We start from the raw sequence: 17,490 nt of genomic DNA, 5'->3' as shown, positions 1-17,490 counted from the left end.
GGATCTGATAAAATATATGTTATTTAGTTTGAGCATTTTGCTTTTGACAGTGACTTAAATGCAAATTGTGATGAGTTATTGTTCTGCTTCATGGTTCTATCTGTACATTAAAATTGTGATTTTTGTTTTACCAATATAATTTGAGTATTTTGTGAAGTTGATTCATTGTCTGTTTCGAAGTTAAAATTTAACAGGCCAACGGGCCGGGCCGGGCCATTTGTTTTTTATAAATGGGCCAAGACAGACTAACAGTTGGACTCATACTATGCTAACGGGCCAGGCCAAATTGAAATTTTTTGGCATATGCTTGGACTTTACGGGGCAAAGCTCGGCCCAGCCCAGCCCACTTTCACCCCTAATCATTTCACTTGATATTTTACATAATTGGGGTCACCTATTGCTAGCCGCGCATGAGGAAGATGTAGACCAGAATGCCAAGCAGATTAACGTCTTTACTTAGTTTATGATTCATCCAATCCATTTCATTCCTTATTCTTATTGACTTTGGTGGGCCTTCATTTGGTGTGCTGTCTAATGAGGAGTTAAATGTGAACAAATGCTTGGAGGAATGTTTTCTTCACTATCAATTGGCCACCATTATCTAGCATACTCATCAACAATATTTTAAAGTATGTAAACATGTTTTTTTTACCCCTGTAGTGTAAATTTTGAAACTACTTACCAATTTAAGTCTTTTGGCAAACTAAATTACCAATATAATTGGAAAAATGTGCACTTTGAGAATATGCTTTAAGACGCGCATGGTTGGAAACTGTGTTCTATGTGGCGACAAACAAAAACGCCAACATCATGGTATCGTGTCTAAAATGTGTGTGGAGGTATGACGCATTTTGGTAAAAATCGTGTGTTGTATATATATATAGTAGAAATAGTAGACTTAGTTCCACATCATGTATTTCAGGTTATATATACTCAGTAGTTCTATATATAATATAACCTCCCTTATGCTATTACACACACAGATTTATTCCAATGTTCATTTCGTCTCTTGTTACTCTACATGGTATCTAGAGCCTAACGAGAGGAACCTTGATCCGCTTATTTTCTCCGGTGAATCCACTGTTCATCAACTTTTTCAAAAAAAATTTTCCTGATATTGCCTCTTTGTTAGTTTTCAGATGTCACTTTTGTTCTTGGATCATCTCTGTGTTGTTGTCGGCGCTTTCTCTCGCAAACCGCGGTTAGAAACTTGTTGACCACCGCTCCTCCGTCGTTGACCACCGTCGTCTGGTGGATTTTTCCAACAAACCACCAACTGTTGTGCTTGTCTCGGCATGCGAACCACCATCGTTTGACCACCTACCAGTGAACCATCTACCGTCTCTTGTTACTTTACATCATCGTGCATACATGTCCTGCATGTCTCCGAAAGTGGATGATTAGCTCAAATGCCAAGGTAAGTGGCCAACTCATACCATAGCATTCAAGTTTCACCAAAATCCCACAAAACCCTTTTGATTTTTTATTTTATTTTCATGAAGATTCACTCTCTTGTTATTTGTATGTATTTGAAAGGTCTTTTTTTTAACTTCTCTTATCTTTATAAGCAAAAGTTAGGTCATACAAGTTTTTACAAAAGCTCTTATAATAAAAAAAAAAAGCTTTTTTTGTGAGAAAGGCTTTCTTTATAATGAAGAAAAATGCCAAAAACTTCTAAGAGGAGTTTTTTTAGTTATATCAACTTTTTTTTTTAAATGAACAGCTTTTAAGTAATTTTTAAGCTAAAAAATTTATATAATCATTAAATAGCTTTTATATTTATTTTTAAAGCTCTTTTTTTTAGCGTTAATTTAAAAGTAACTTTTAACTTTAAAAAAGATGTGTCAAGCAATCTCTTTGATTGAGAGAGAGAAAGTGTAGAGTTTTGGTTTTTGCAAAGATGGATGGCGATGATGAAGGAGGAATCACAAGGAAGAGAGATAGAGAGAGAGGATAAGACAAGGTACAAAAGGAATCATAATGAAGAAGGGGGAATTGGGGTTGCTGTGATTCGACCATTCAAAAAAAATCCCCATATTTGGCTCTTTCCAAGCCTATAGTGGCCAGAGCATCGCCATCCTCCACAATGTTGGAGGTTATTACACAGCTAAAAACCAATCACTAATTTATTAGAAAATAAGCAAATAGGTTTATGGGTGAGCCCTAGTTCTGATTGCAGCGTGAGACACTCATGACAGCCCATGTTCTAATTGCCTTTTGGAGACGCGCAAGGCATGCTACGAGTCTTTGTCACCATGCATGTTTTAGATGCGGTAAAGAAACATGTGTTTTTTTTTTCATCGTCACATAAGACGCAATTTTTTACCATGCACGTCTTAATGTGTACTCTCCGGGTACATGTATTTTCGCATTACACTAGTAATAAGTTTACCAAAAGACTTAAATCAATAAGTAGTTTCAAAATTTACACTACTAGAGCCAAAAAGCCATACGAAAAGATCCACACACCAATACAAGTTTATGGTAAGAGTAGCACACATAATTATAACATGAGAGTAAAGGTATACAAAAAATCCAAAAGAACTAAATCGCGTGGTAAATCGAACCAAACTGCATCAAAAGAATTATATTTTTTTTAACAAATTTAAGAATCGAACCATTTTATATAAAATTGATTCAAATACCATACCATTTTGTCTAAACCAATTCAAGAACCAAAAGAATCGAACCGGTTCTTTTTTCTTTAGCTACTGGCTTTTTTATTTTTTATTTTATTTTTTAGTCTTAAAATCAATTCGTAACAATAAAATCGGTTTGGTTTAGGGTTTAGGAATAGAAAATTGAACCATGTTCACAGATTTTTTTAAAGTGATCTAGGGCCACCGATATTTGGGTGGTCCTTTACCAAAAATGAAAAAAAATTCTTCCATTCAAATCCCTTCCTTCTTTCATAATTTCCTCCCAATCTTTTTCCCCTCTCATTTTTGGACAAGGAACATGTATTTCGTGAATACCAAAAATGAGCTCCATGCCCACACCTACATGAGAGCATGAATATGTATATTCTTTGAATTTGCCGCATTAAAAAGTGTTTCTATTAAGGTGTGTGTCATTTAAAAGGACACAAGTTGTGTCCTTTTAGTGACTCACACAAAGTATGACCGGTCATACTTTGTGTAAATATGAAAAAAAAGATCAACGTGAACAATGTGACTAAGAAAAGAGAAAAAAAAAGTAATTTTTTAGATTTACACAAAGTATGACCGGTCATACTTTGTGTAAATCACCTAAAAGAACATAATTTATATTATTTATTGGGTCTTTATTTTATCATGTTACATGATGTCATGCAACACTAAAAGACAAAAAATAATAATAATAAAAAAATATGATAAGACACTTTGTTCAATGATTTTGTTTTGTCTTATCTTAACATAACCAAATTATTTTTCCTACAACATAACTCTTATTTATCCCTTATTTAAAATGATACTTCTTTTCCCTTCTATTAAATATCATAAACTATGTCTAACCATCCTTCTATCTAACGGAAATGAATACAACTTCCACTTCAAACATTGACAATTGGATGTCATATCTTCGGATTTGCTGGAAATATGTCTCATCTTGATTTTTTTTGTGATGGCATCAATTAAGTATATTCTTATAATATTATTACACATTTACTTCAAACATAGCATGTGCACCTCTCTAAACAAAAGTTTTATATTAGTTTATCACAGGAATAGATCAGTTTATGTCTCTCTTAATAAACATAAACTTTCATTGACAAATCAATAATTTTCATAATTTTACGGAAATTGATCATCTCATATTAAGAAAAATATAACATGATTAGGAAGATCACAATCATACAAACATGAATCAACGGTTATGATTTTATAATTATCTATTTCAATATTTTTTCTCTCTTAATTTTTCTTCATTGATCCACCTTTAAATGATTATGATTTTTCATATGACTATGTCATTTTTTTTTAACACGAGAGGATTCAGATCCTAATTTTAACGACATAACTTGTAACAAAGAAGAGAAAATGCTCATTTTAACTGTTAGTTGTTTGATCTATCAATAAATAATTGAAATTTTTCACATGATCATAGAGACATTAGAACATTTATTCTCATTAATCATGTCTACAATTAACCAACATCTTTATGGGCAAATTTCGAAAACCTTTCAAAATTTATTTATAGCCTCTGACAAGTTTGTAATCAACTGCTCTAATCTCTTTTGAAATGTTATTAATCCATCTCTATAAATAGGAGCTAATCTCTCAAAATGTTATCAAATTTATTAAACAAATATCAACATATGATTGAATGATAGCATGAACGTTATGTATAAATATTATATTAAAACTGAATTCTTATTAAAAATTATTAAACAAACATTTATACTTTTGGTAACATGACATTAATGTATCATAATTACTCATTTCAACTGTGCGTTAAAACACAGGTTAGAGTAGAACTAAAAAAATATATATATCCAAAAAAAAAAAAAAGAGTAGAACTAAAAATATTTTCAGTCATTGTAGGCCAACTAAGGCTAAGAGCGTGTTTGGATTTCTCTTTTTTTTAAACTATAAACTACTTTTAAGCTAAAACTAAAAGTTGTTCGGTGATTACATAAAATTTTTAGTATAAAAACATATATTTCAAGAAAAACCTCTCTCTTCATATCTCTATAGCTCTTCATTTAAAAAAAAAAACATACGGTTTAAGAAAGACTGATAAGAGCTTAAAAAAAATTCCTATTAGAAGTTTTTGACTTTTGGCTTCTTCTTTTTTCATTATAAAAGCTTTTCTCTAAATCCTAGCTTCTACTTATAAGAACAAGAAGATCTTAAAATAAGAGGATCAAACAATTAAACTCGAAAATTTGCCATGATTAGCTTTTCTTTCAGTCGTCTCTAAGAAGTTAGAAGACAATTAAAACGCACATGAAGAAACTAGTAGGGAACTGACAACGTTATATATACTTCTAACTTAATGATAAATTAATTTAATGAACAATTTATCATCAAGAAATCATGAATTCAAATTTAAATTATTAATTATAAAAAATTTACTACACCAAACAAAAACAAAACGTTAATTATAAGCAGGCACCAGGTTAAAAATATTTTCAAATATGCTGACTGGTTTTGTCATTCTCTCCTAGCGACGTTGCTGACTTTTAAGAAGCCAATTACAAGAAATGCATGACCACTGACTGGTCCAAGTGAAGACATAATTTTGAAGCATTTAAACTTCGTTTGGATAAGTTTTTTTTCTTTCAAAAGTTATCTTTTTTAAGAAAAAAAAAGTAATTTTCGAAAAAAGTTTGTTTGGGTGCATATTTTTAAAAAAAGCAGAAGTCGTAAAAAAGGTCAAAAATTTACTTTTTTTTTTAAAGCTAAAAATTTCAGCTTTTAAAATAAGCAGAAGTCAAAAGTCAAATATTTTTTTTAAAAATCTAAATAACTATAACTTTTATAATTAAAAGTACTTTTAAAATAAGGAAGCCATAAAAAGAAAAAAATTTTATAAACCAATGCAAACAGGCTCCCACCTTTCTAAAGTTATATATAATAAGGTAATCAAATTAGACGAACTCCACTCTATTTTACGAGTATAATATAAAAATGTTTTATTTCTAAATTATATATAAGTGTGGGTTATATTTATAAACTCAATGTTTATAAACTACACTATGTACTATAAGTAGTACATGCTTAAGTAATATGTACTACCCATAGTACATAATGTAATTTGTAAACTTTGAATTTGTAAATATAACCATTCTCTTATATATGTGTGTGAAATGTTGCAAATCTACAATTTGTGCAACACACAAATTTAAAACAAAAAGAGAAAGAGAGAGAGAAAATTGACACGAAGATTTATCCTGGTTCACCACCCAATGTAAGCTACATACAGCTTATCCGTACTATATTCACTTCACTGCCAATCGTTACAGGTTATTCGTGAGTCCAAACTCAAATTACTAAGAAAAATAAAATTACAATAAGACAGATGCTTACAATGTTATCAGGCCTCTACGAGATCGCAGTTGGCTTTCTATTAACCGCATCAACAAGAGCTCTTATCTGAATGCGAAGTATGAGTCATACCCAATATAAAATATTTTATACTTTATGAGTATATTACCCTTGAGACTAATTGCTGATTTTGACTTATCACATAAAACTCTCTACTATTTTCTTTTTTTTAACACTCTCTAGACTTATTTTTTAAATCTTACCTAAACTCCGTCATATTTTACAAATATATTACAGTTAAATCTCCTTTATTCTAGTAAAACTTTGAAATCATCAAAGACAGAGATTACAAAAAATTTAGAATAACATTAGAATAATACAAGAGAATAAACAACTAAATAATAGTTTGTTTCACAATTTTTAAATAAGGAAAAATACTATAAAATTGTTGCAATGAAAATTTAATAAAAGCTCCATCAGTTGAATTGTTATCACATACTAATAAAATGGATCAAAACTAATTTACTAGGATTAATTTTTTGAAAATTAAATGATAAAAGAATAAAATTTAAATTTATTAATACATGGATTTAAGTGAAAATACTTCATGTGAAAAATAATAAGATTTTTTCTCCTTAATGTTACGCAAAGTATAATTTTGTACGATAATCCTCTTTTATTATATAATTCTTGTAACATTTTTACTAAGATCTAGGTCTTAAGAAATTAAGACTTTATTATTTTTATCCTTAAATTCTTGAAAATTTGAAAATAATAAATGAGTTTTGATCCATATTATTAGTATGTGATAAGAGTTCTCATGATTAAGTTTTCAAAGAATTTTTTATGTAACATTTTTTATCAGAGGATAAGAAATTAGTCTAATCACACATGATTAAATCTGGCCCAAATTGATATATTTTGATATTGAAGGTTATCTTCAAGATTAAGAGATAATATGCGGATGATATCATAGGATGAAGCCTGGATCCCGCAAGTGGTTGATTTGACTAGAATAGGTTCGGGTGGATATCTGCAAGACACTCAGATGTTAAGTGATCGAGTTTCTAAATGAATGAGCTTTAAGTAATATGGGAAGATGAATGTATCTAGGTCTTAATTAGTCTTTCCATTTATTATGTGCAGCATGACGTGCTTGTAAACTCAATAAATCGCCTTTGAGTGTCGACTCAGTTGATATGTTTTTTGATTAGTTCATTTTAGTAACCTTCATAACCTATAACGCTTTGTGGGAGGCCGCCCTCTATTGGGATGTACTGTTAAACCTAAATTGAGATTATTGGCTAAGAATTACGATGGAGCAGTTTATGAATGTCTTAGTGAACTACATTATATATAGAGGCTTAGTTGGAAACTTGTCTTCATCTTTCTATCATTGGCTAAGTGAGGTGGTGATAAGATATGAGCTGCTAAGTAATCCGTAGGATAGCGTGTTATGAATTTTTACCCTAATTCAACTGGCTTCGTTGGTATATATTTTTGGTCTAGATGAAATTTTAAAGGACTATTTTTATTTTGAAGATATGAAACTATGACTTGCTTGGTTGTTTATTCTCTCATATTATTTTAATATTTATTTTAAAATTTGGTAGCAAAGTATCTAATAATTTCAAATTTTCAATATAATAAAGGGGATTGAACTGCAATTATAAAATATGAGGGATTTGTATGAAGTTTAAGAAATAGAATGAATTTTGTGTAATTAGAAAAAAAGAGTGACTATAAATAATAGGAATGGCTCTTATTTTTATTTTAATATAATTATCTTATGTTAAAAATTCAATTATTTATTAATTAACTAATAATTAATAATTAAAATGTTTTTTATTTTGCAAATTTTATCATTAAAATTGTGAACATTTGATCAGCTACCTTATTAAACTATCTACTGCCAAACGCATATATGATTTGATATGTTATTGAGTTATTTTATCTGTCATCTGAAATCTATGTCACTTCGGCTATATTCCCTCGCAAGAATGATGTGATAAATTAAAGAGAAATTTGTTTCTTATGTAGCTGGATTTTTTTTTTCTGCTATTGATTATAATTATGTATTTTGAGAAATATATAATTATAATATTAAATTTTTTTTTTCAGAAGTTATCGACTGATGTGAAGAAAAAAATAATTTTTATATTATAATTATGTATTTTTTAAAATATATAATTATAATCGATGACAAAAGAATTATTTTTATTGCGGTAATAAAAGAAAAAGAAGGACCGTAAATTAAATGTCGTAATTGAACGGCAAGCAAAGTTCCATGTCTACGAAGGAATTGAAATCACATGTCTTCCCATTCACCAAAAAAAAAGAAGAAATCACATGTCTTCCTTATTTGTTTTTTTTCATTTTTTATTTTTCAACTAAAAATAATATTTCAGAAAAAATAATTTGTCGTATTTATAAAACAACAACACTTTCTTTCTTTATTTTTAATTTTATTTTAATTAAAACGTTGTTTTTTAATTAAAGGGATAAATATAAACACAACAAAAGTAGAAAAGTGATTTGATTCCTTTGACGTTATAGTCTCAAACCTATAATCATATCTTTAAATGCAAACAAGACATTTCAATTTCCACGGCTGAAAATAGTTCAGGTTGATCAATCAACTTTCAAAAAGAAGGAAAAAAATTCAGGGTAAGTAAGGATAAGGAGAATATCTTAGGGGTGTTTGATAGGAGTTTTTTATTTTGTTGTCCGGGTGGAGATGGGATTCAAAGGAAATAATGTTTGGTACGGGTTTGAAAAAAATTTGCTTGGGAAACTTATTTGCATGGAAATATGATGGGTTTGTTTTTTCTACTATCAATGTAAATAATTTATTTACATTAAGCCCAAAATGATGTGCGTCTTGAAGCGGAAATTAAAGTATTTTTGTAATTATAATTTATTTCAGGATTATAATAGTCTTTTTCATTTTCATTTTTTAATTTTTCAACCCAAAATGACGTTATTTTGGGAGCAAATATAGATAAAATCTACGTTAACTATAGAAACATTAAAGCCAAAATTATGATTTGTGTGTAAAATTGAAGTCAGAATACCAATTAGAAATATCACCCAAGGAGTGATATTTTGATTTTACTGGCAAACCAAACAAAATTTGGGTGCAAAAATGTTTACAAAAATATCCCTGATTTTTCACGCTTATTTTTTGTGCTGTCGAAATGATTTTTATTTCACTTATGGCAAGTTTTGTGCGGGGAGAATTTGGATAATCCCTCCCCACTACGTGGTCGCTCCAAAAATTCGATCTTTTGAAGGTTTATGGGGATTTAAACGGTTTTTGGCATTAGTACCTAACCCTAAAATATTAGTGAAAAAATGGGTTAAAATTAAAAAAATAACTCTTTCCTTCTTCGTATCTCTCTCTCTTTCCCCCTCCGTACAACGTTTCTTCACCTCGCGTACCACACATTCTTGATCTGGTTCTTCATGGGACATCTAAAGCAACTTTAATATTTTACCTTCAACCAAACATAGACTCGAGAAACTTAAATCAATTTTGCTGATAATATTTCGGTAAACAATTTTTTTTTTTTAACTTTCTCAAGAAATTCACTTTTTCATCATATTTCTAATAATTGTGATTCCGAAATAATTTTTTTTTTTACTCTACCAAACATCATAGTGATACACACAAATTGGACCCATGCATTAATTTTTCACATCAGTTTGCTTACGTGCTTTTGAGAGTTTTTTTATTTTTTTTCTCCTTATAAATAAAAGTTAAGTCAAATGGGATTTATAAAAACTCAAAAAAAAAAAAGTCAAAAAACAAAAGCTCCCAGATAAGCTTTTTTTAAGTTGTATCAATTTTTTTTTGAAATATATGTTTTGAAAATGAACTGCTTTTGAATTATTTTTAAGCTAAAAATTTTATATGATGATCAAATAATTTATAACTTTATTTTTAATTTTTTTTCACTTTAAAAAAAATACCAAACAATCGTTTAGTACTAAAAATTCAGTAAACATTAAAGATATTCTCGTAAGCTAGGATCCACAATTGTACACAGAAATCACTAGAAACACAAAGATTGACTATGTAAGCAGATGAGATTTGATAGGGAGGGGTTAGAAGATGTCTTCGTTTCCTTTACATTTATATAAACTTTAGAAGTGAATATAATTTTTTAATTTTTTTATTCACAAATATTTATTTGTTTAGATAATTTAACCCCTTAATCTCAAATCAGATTTAATCACAGTCAAAATTGATTGCGCCTTTTGTTACCAAAAAATAATAAAATTCATTGCGCCTCCTAAATATCTATTTCTGGCTGTGCCGTGAAACGACCAACTTAACCCGAGCCCCTATTTATATGAGGCACAACATGCAATCATTGATACATCTCAGAATCAATAAACAAAATATCGCTCTAACAACCAGTATCAATAATCAATCAAATGACCGCGTTCTTCTATTACACCTTCCTCTCTGTTCTTTTCCTTCTAACTCTGAATTTCTTGTTCCCAACAAGAAGATTCAGGAACCTTCCTCCAGGTCCATCATGTCTTCCCATAATCGGCAACCTCCACCAACTTAAACACCCACTCCACCGCACCTTCCAACGCCTATCACAAAAACATGGCCAAGTCTTTTCTCTGTGGTTTGGCTCCCGTTTCGTGGTTGTCGTTTCATCACCTTCCGTAGTCCAAGAATGTTTCACCCAAAACGACACCATCCTAGCAAACCGGCCACCGTTTCTCACCGGCAAGCACATCGGCTACAACTTCACCGCCGTGACGGTGGCCCCTTACGGCGACCACTGGCGCAACCTCCGCCGCATCATCTCCCTCGAGGTCCTCTCGACGCACCGTATCAACTCCTTCTTGGGAATAAGAATGGACGAGATCATGAAGATAGTGCAAAAGCTAGCTCGTGATTCGACCAGGGACTTTGCTAAGGTGGAACTGAAGTCATTGTTTTCAGAGATGACGTTTAACATCATAATGAGAATGATCTCAGGAAAGAGATACTATGGAGAGGATTGTGATGTGACCGATGTTGAAGAAGCGAGGAAATTCAGAGAGCTCATGAAAGAGCTTATATCATTTGGAGGGACAAGCAACCCTGCAGAATTCGTGGGTGTTCTTAGGTTGTTCGATTTTGATAATTTGGAGAAAAGGCTAAAGAGTATTAGTAGTAGAAATGACGCTTTCTTACAAGGACTACTTGATGAGCATCGCAGTGGGAAGCAGAGTGCTAATACTATGATAGATCATCTCTTAAGTCTGCAACAATCACAGCCTGAATATTATACAGATCAAATCATCAAAGGGATTATTCTGGTAACTATTGTTATAAACATTTTTACTTTATATTTGAATTGCTGTGATTATTGTTCTGGATATATATTCTCCATCTTTTGCTACCTTCTTTATATTTAGCTGAGTTTGCAATTTCATGGTCAAGAAACTATATGGGGAAGAGGAATAGACGCTCTTGACTTAACATAACCAAGTTCGCAAAGTGACTTAAAAGTAAATGAAAATTTTGGTGAATATATTTTTGGGAAAAAGGTTGGTGTTCTAGAGAACACAAACTTGTATTCTTTTAATATTTAACACTATCTCTTAAATGTAACATATAGTTATAAGGGTCAGAATATTTTTACCTGAAGTCTCACGCTCCTCAATCTTGATCATTGATCCACTTGTATCCAATGGCTCATATTTCTAAAAAAATTAGAGTCCTTAGATATAAGTGGGATTAACGGATAAGATTGAAAGTGTAACTTAACTGATGTAAAATGATCCTAACCCTAGTTATAATATGAATTTTTTTTCATCTCTTTTCAATTTCATATTATAATTATATCTTACTGATAAAATATAATATTAAAAATTAAAAGTACATGAGTTGTATCCTTTAAAAGTATGTACTCTTAACCCATATTTTTTTTATACAACTATCACAGTTGAAATTTATAAATAATTACTTAATTTTCATTAACATAATCATGGTAAATATATTCAAATTTGGGAACATGACCGATAAAATCAAAATATACGCTGTGGTTTGCGTCAGAATCACCTATGCTACTGTGGTTTTTTTTCTATCACATATGCCCCTGTGCTTTGTAAAAAATAAAAAAACCACATGGGCGTATGTGATAAAAAACATACCCTTTTGCAAATCACAGGGACATATGTGATAGAAAAAAAACCACAGAAACATAAGTAATTTTGAAGCAAACCACACGGTGTTGGTGAACTTTTTCCTTTTTTATTTTTTTTGACTCATTTGACTTCACAGGTTATGCTCCTCGGAGGAACAGAGACTTCAGCGACAACTTTAGAATGGGCAATGTCTGCTTTACTAAATCATCCAGAAGTGTTGAAGAAGGCAATGGATGAAATAGATACTCACACAGGACAAGATCGCCTATTAGATGAGTCAGACATTTCGAAAATTCCCTACCTTCAAAATATTATCTATGAGACATTTCGGTTGCATCCTGCATTCCCATTATTGGCACCTCATTTTTCTTCAAAAGATTGCACCATAGGAGGATATAATGTCCCAAAAGGCACTATTTTGTTGGTTAATGCTTGGGCCATTCATAGAGATTCTCAGCTATGGAGTGACCCTATACAATTTAAGCCTGAGAGATTTGAGAAAGAAGGGGAAGCAGATAAGTTAATTCCATTTGGGTTGGGAAGAAGGGCTTGTCCTGGAGCAGGATTGGGGCAGCGTACCGTAGGTTTAACTTTGGGGTTATTGATTCAATGTTTTCAGTGGAAACGAGTAAGTGAGAAAGAAATTGATATGACTGAAGGAAAAGGGGCCACAACGCCGAAACTGATTCCCTTAGAGGCCATGTGTAAAGCACGTCCAACTATCATCAACAAGGTTTTTCAGACAGCCGGTGAAAACATGTAGGTGAAATTATCGTTTTCTAGCAGTTATATGATCTAGGTATAATAAAATGTACACAATGCACTGTTTTTCGTGTACTCAAACACCATATGTGTGGTTAAATAAGCATATTAAGTTGGCAACCAGAGCTGTTTTATGGGCTGCTAAGCGGGGTGGGTTAAATGGGACATAGGTGGGGTGTGTCAATGCGCAGGCCAACCTGTATGTAATTTAAGCTTGATTTTGAATTTAAATGTTAGTATTTATACAAATCAAACTAATGCTTATGAAATTTTAATTACAGGATGCAATGACGTGTTCATTTGTAAATATTTACTTATTGGTAACTTAAATCCTATTGTGAGCACTTTGTGGCCCGGCCAAACTTGTAGGATTCTGGGGGAAAAAAACAAAACAAGACACACAATACAAAAATCACATGTGTATGTATCATCATCATCATCTGGTTTCCCTTTTTCTGGGCAAAATTACCTTGTTCTTCAGTTACTTCTAAACTTTCTTATTAAAATGAAAAAATCTTAGTACCTTTAGTTTTCTTTTCAGTTAACCATCTTTGTAGTGAAATCAGTCGCTCATAATGTTCATTGAATGTTATTATATAAAAGAATTAAATGAAGCTAAGTTATGCCTAACACTAAGAACTTTGAGCTCGACTGAATTGTTATCAAACTGTAAATTTAAGCTTAAACTTGAATTGTTTAAAATACATTCAATTATAGGCCTGAATAGGCATTGCTCAATTATCACAACGAGCCAATATAATTATATAAACGTAAATGAGTTTACGAATCAACTTTAACGAGTTATTAATGAAATAATCCAAGTAAAGATTGCCTAGAGTACACTCTTGGACAATTCAATAAATTATTTTTTTTTAATTATGCTAGTAGGAATGAAATTCTAATATATGTAGTTGTAAATTAACGAAAAGAAAGAGAATCTAAATAGGACAAACCGTCATGGATGTCTTTGCTTCGGAACAAAGCAATTCGAATTAGCCTCTTGTTTGCAAAATTGTTACACCATATCTTCGAACCATACATATAGTCAATAGTCTCAAACCAATAATCTTTTAACATGATCAAGACCTTTCAATTTTCATGGTTCAAATCTATGATTCGCGCACACGGGACACGACACGACACGCCGACACGTTAATTTTAAAAAATGTTATATTTTGACACGTTGGGACACGTTTTGATATTAAATAAATTTTTTAATATATATAATATAATTTATATTTAATACATATAAGAGTCCATAATAAGTCATATAACCAAACAAATATTTAAATTTCATAATATAAATATAAATATATATAATTTTTCGTACTTTGTTAATTTTTCATGTCAAATTTCATAACAGAAAAAAATCAATTTATAAATTATTTCTTTTATATTTAGTTAACAAAATAAAATTAAGATTTAAAAAAAAAAAAACGTGTCCGAGCGTGTCCTAGCGTTGACCGCGTGTCCAAAAAATTGACCGCGTGTCCAAAAAACGTGTCGGAACGTGTTGGAGAATTGACTGCGTGTCCCCAAATGTTGACTGCGTATCGGTCGGACACATGTCCGAGCTTGTCCCTGTAGAACACGTATCCGACACACAAATTTTTTTCTAAAGAGCGTGTCCGTGCTTTTGCTGGTTCAAATAGACCCGGTAAATGATAAATCAACTTTAAGAAAGAAAGAAAAAAGAAAAAAGAAAAATCAAAGTTGACGACTTGACCTGTGTTGAAGTCTTCCACTGATCTCAGTCACTTGGTCATTCATGTCCCATATCCCTATTATCAGAGATAAGATATTCATTGCCGAAAATAATCATCTAACACCAATTTACAATGGCAACCATTCAGCTCCTCAGAATTCAAAACACTCTGTCCGTGCATGTTTTTCTTCTTCAGTTTTCATCACTGCTGTTCCCCTCACTCGGCTACACTCTCCCAGATAAGTACTTCATCAATTGTGGGTCAGATGTTAATGTTACTGAAAGTGGTCACGTTTACGTTGGAGAATCAAACCCAATAGTCAGATTTAGCAGCAGCAACAAAGAAAGCACACAGTCATCAGTGCCTTCTCCTCTCTACCAAACAGCAAGGATTTTTCGAAAAATATCTTATTATGAGTTCAGTACCGTCACAAACGGCACCTACCTGGTACGCCTCCATTTCTTTGCTTTCACTTCCCAAAGTAACCTATCCTCGGCTATATTCAATGTTTCGGTTCCTGGGTTCTGTTTGTTGCAAAATTTCAATGCCGAAAATAATAGCAACTCTGCTTTAGTAAAAGAGTTTTTCATGAAAATCACAGACCGCAGCTTCAAAATCATTTTCACACCACTGGCACAATCATTTGCGTTTGTGAATGCTATAGAACTCTTCGTACTCCCTCTCTATTTGATCTCCGATCTTGTCTCAAGTTTCACTTACGGCACTCAGAGAAACTTAACTAGTTACAATGGCTTGCTCTCGCATGCGTTGGAGACCAAACACAGGCTTAACGTTGGTGGAGAAAATGTCACAAGGAGCAACGATAATTTATTGAGAAACTGGTTTCCAGATGATAGTTATCTCAGTAATCCAGGAAACGCGGAGAATAGTTCATACTCGGGTCAAATTAAGTACCATGTAGATGATAACTATGATGGTCCAAACTCAAATCAATTTACTGCGCCAAGAGAAGTCTACCAAACTGCTAAAGTGATTAATAACAATTCTTCCAGTGCAGGAGGCTCTAACCTTTTAAACATAACTTGGGGTCTTCCTGTGGACAATAATACATATCATCTTGTTCGGCTTCATTTCTGTGACTTATGGAATATACAGCCTGGTCTTACAACCTTCAATCTGTCCATTTATGACAGCCTTGTTACGGTGGTCAATATGAATGACCCAAACGTGTATAACCAGTTGCCTGCACCTTATTATTATGATATTGTGGTTCACTCTGATGATTCTGGGCTCATAAAGATCAGTGTAGAACCTAATTTAGCATCTGCTCATGGACCGGATGCTTTTCTAAACGGGCTTGAAATAATGAAACTGATTGATTCATCAGAAATAATTGTTCCCCTTGACGAATCCAAGCATAATCTTCTTCCAGTGGTGCTGGGTTCAGTTGCTGGAGGTTTAGTCCTGCTTTCTGTCGTGGTAGTTGGGTTTCTTTGGTGTCTTAAATTCAGGAATCAAAGGCCCATCGAAAATTCAGATTGGTTGCCAATTCCAGTCACTGCAGGAGGGAGTTCTCACAGCAGATTGACAGAGGGAACCATCCCATTTCTTGGGCTGAAAATTTCCTTTCTTGATCTTCAATCGGCAACCAATAACTTTGATGCAAAGCAGATAATTGGGAAGGGTGGTTTTGGTAACGTCTATAAAGGAGTTCTCAAGAATGGGATGAGAGTGGCTGTGAAAAGAAGTGAGCCGGGGTCAGGTCAAGGCCTTCCAGAATTTCAGACAGAGATAATGGTTTTGTCCAAGATTCGTCACAGGCACCTTGTTTCCTTAATTGGGTACTGTGACGAAAGGAATGAGATGATACTGGTTTACGAGTACATGGAAAATGGGACACTCAGAGACCATTTGTACAACACGAATTTGCCAAGCTTGTCTTGGAAGCAAAGGCTTGAAATTTGTATTGGAGCTGCCAGGGGTCTTCATTACCTTCACAAAGGAGCTACTGGGGGTGTCATTCACCGTGATGTAAAGTCCACCAACATATTGCTTGATGAGAACCATGTGGCTAAAGTTGCTGACTTTGGCCTTTCAAGGTCAGGTCCTCTTGATCATCAAACATGTGTCAGCACTGGTGTTAAAGGCACTTTTGGGTATCTTGATCCTGAGTATTTCAGGTTGCAACTGCTGACAGAAAAATCTGATGTCTATTCATTTGGGGTAGTTCTTCTGGAAGTGTTATGTGCAAGACCAGCCATTGACCCATCACTTCCAAGGGAGCAGGTGAACTTGGCTGAATTGGGATTGTTTTGCAAAAACAACGGAATGCTGGAAGTGATCATTGATCCTTCCATCAAGGGCCAAATAGATCAAAACTCTCTCAGAAAATTTAGTGAGACAGTAGAAAAATGCATAGAAGACAATGGTTGTGATAGGCCAACCATGGGTGATGTGTTGTGGGACTTGGAGTATGCGCTGCAGCTTCAGCGAGGTGCAATACATAGAGAGCCACATGGGGATAGTTCTAGCAGTGCTTCTGCATCACTTCAATTGCCCAATGTTCGGCGTTTTCCTTCACTCTCCACACGAAGTGAAGTGGATGACTTGTCCTTTGTGAGGGGTAATGAATCCGATAGTGCAGCGGATTCCGTTTTCTCTCGGTTGAAAATTGATGACGCCAGATAGAATATCAAGTCATTCCAGGCACAATAACCTATCCCCAAATTGATTTTCCGAAAGTTTCACTGACAACTGCGGAGAATATCAAGGAAACATCAACCTAAGCTCCTATACCATATTAGAAGTAGAAATAAAGATGTGTTTGAACATTATATGTTCTGAGCCTTAGGCCTATCTATATAAGTAGGTGTCAAGGTAAAGAAGAAAAGTACAATCAATCGGTCTCCAAATTATATACAAATCACATCCAAATC

At 32.8% G+C, this 17,490-nt stretch overlaps 2 protein-coding genes across 4 annotated transcripts; both read left to right on the top strand.

The window, feature by feature from the left end:
• The first annotated feature begins 1,496 nt into the window (after positions 1 to 1,496).
• On the top strand, positions 1,497 to 13,129 carry LOC133286571 (cytochrome P450 81E8-like). 2 transcript variants are annotated; one of them, XM_061483999.1, is made up of 3 exons: positions 1,497 to 1,527; positions 10,444 to 11,294; positions 12,262 to 13,129. In XM_061483999.1, exons 1-3 carry the CDS (start codon positions 1,497 to 1,499, stop codon positions 12,886 to 12,888), a joined length of 1,509 nt encoding a protein of 502 aa, XP_061339983.1. In that variant the 3' UTR covers positions 12,889 to 13,129. The 2 variants fall into 2 exon arrangements, with proteins under 2 accessions (XP_061339983.1, XP_061339982.1); XM_061483998.1 differs by lacking the exon at positions 1,497 to 1,527 and having other exon boundaries at positions 10,341 to 11,294; positions 12,262 to 13,128.
• Positions 13,130 to 14,663: 1,534 nt separating this feature from the next.
• On the top strand, positions 14,664 to 17,256 carry LOC133286574 (probable receptor-like protein kinase At5g24010). 2 transcript variants are annotated; one of them, XM_061484003.1, is made up of 2 exons: positions 14,664 to 15,504; positions 15,607 to 17,256. In XM_061484003.1, exons 1-2 carry the CDS (start codon positions 14,726 to 14,728, stop codon positions 17,240 to 17,242), a joined length of 2,415 nt encoding a protein of 804 aa, XP_061339987.1. In that variant the 5' UTR covers positions 14,664 to 14,725; the 3' UTR covers positions 17,243 to 17,256. The 2 variants fall into 2 exon arrangements, with proteins under 2 accessions (XP_061339987.1, XP_061339988.1); XM_061484004.1 differs by having other exon boundaries at positions 14,870 to 15,040; positions 15,379 to 17,256.
• The last annotated feature ends 234 nt before the right edge of the window (positions 17,257 to 17,490 follow it).

The sequence above is a fragment of the Gastrolobium bilobum genome, unplaced genomic scaffold (assembly GCF_033153095.1).
Source record: "Gastrolobium bilobum isolate Gb01-03AN ecotype WA unplaced genomic scaffold, APGP_CSIRO_Gbil_v1 utg6309, whole genome shotgun sequence".
NCBI classification, from domain to species: domain Eukaryota; kingdom Viridiplantae; phylum Streptophyta; class Magnoliopsida; order Fabales; family Fabaceae; genus Gastrolobium; species Gastrolobium bilobum.
This window is presented reverse-complemented; position numbering and strand designations above follow the sequence as displayed.

Excerpts from the sequence above, each read along its gene's own strand:
- LOC133286571 (XM_061483998.1), top strand. The coding sequence starts at position 10,410 with ATGACCGCGTTCTTCTATTACACCTTCCTCTCTGTTCTTTTCCTTCTA. Across the intron at positions 11,295-12,261 it reads TCATCAAAGGGATTATTCTG|GTTATGCTCCTCGGAGGAAC; the intron begins GTAACTATTGTT and ends TTGACTTCACAG.
- LOC133286574 (XM_061484003.1), top strand. The coding sequence starts at position 14,726 with ATGGCAACCATTCAGCTCCTCAGAATTCAAAACACTCTGTCCGTGCAT. Across the intron at positions 15,505-15,606 it reads TCATACTCGGGTCAAATTAA|TGCAGGAGGCTCTAACCTTT; the intron begins GTACCATGTAGA and ends CAATTCTTCCAG.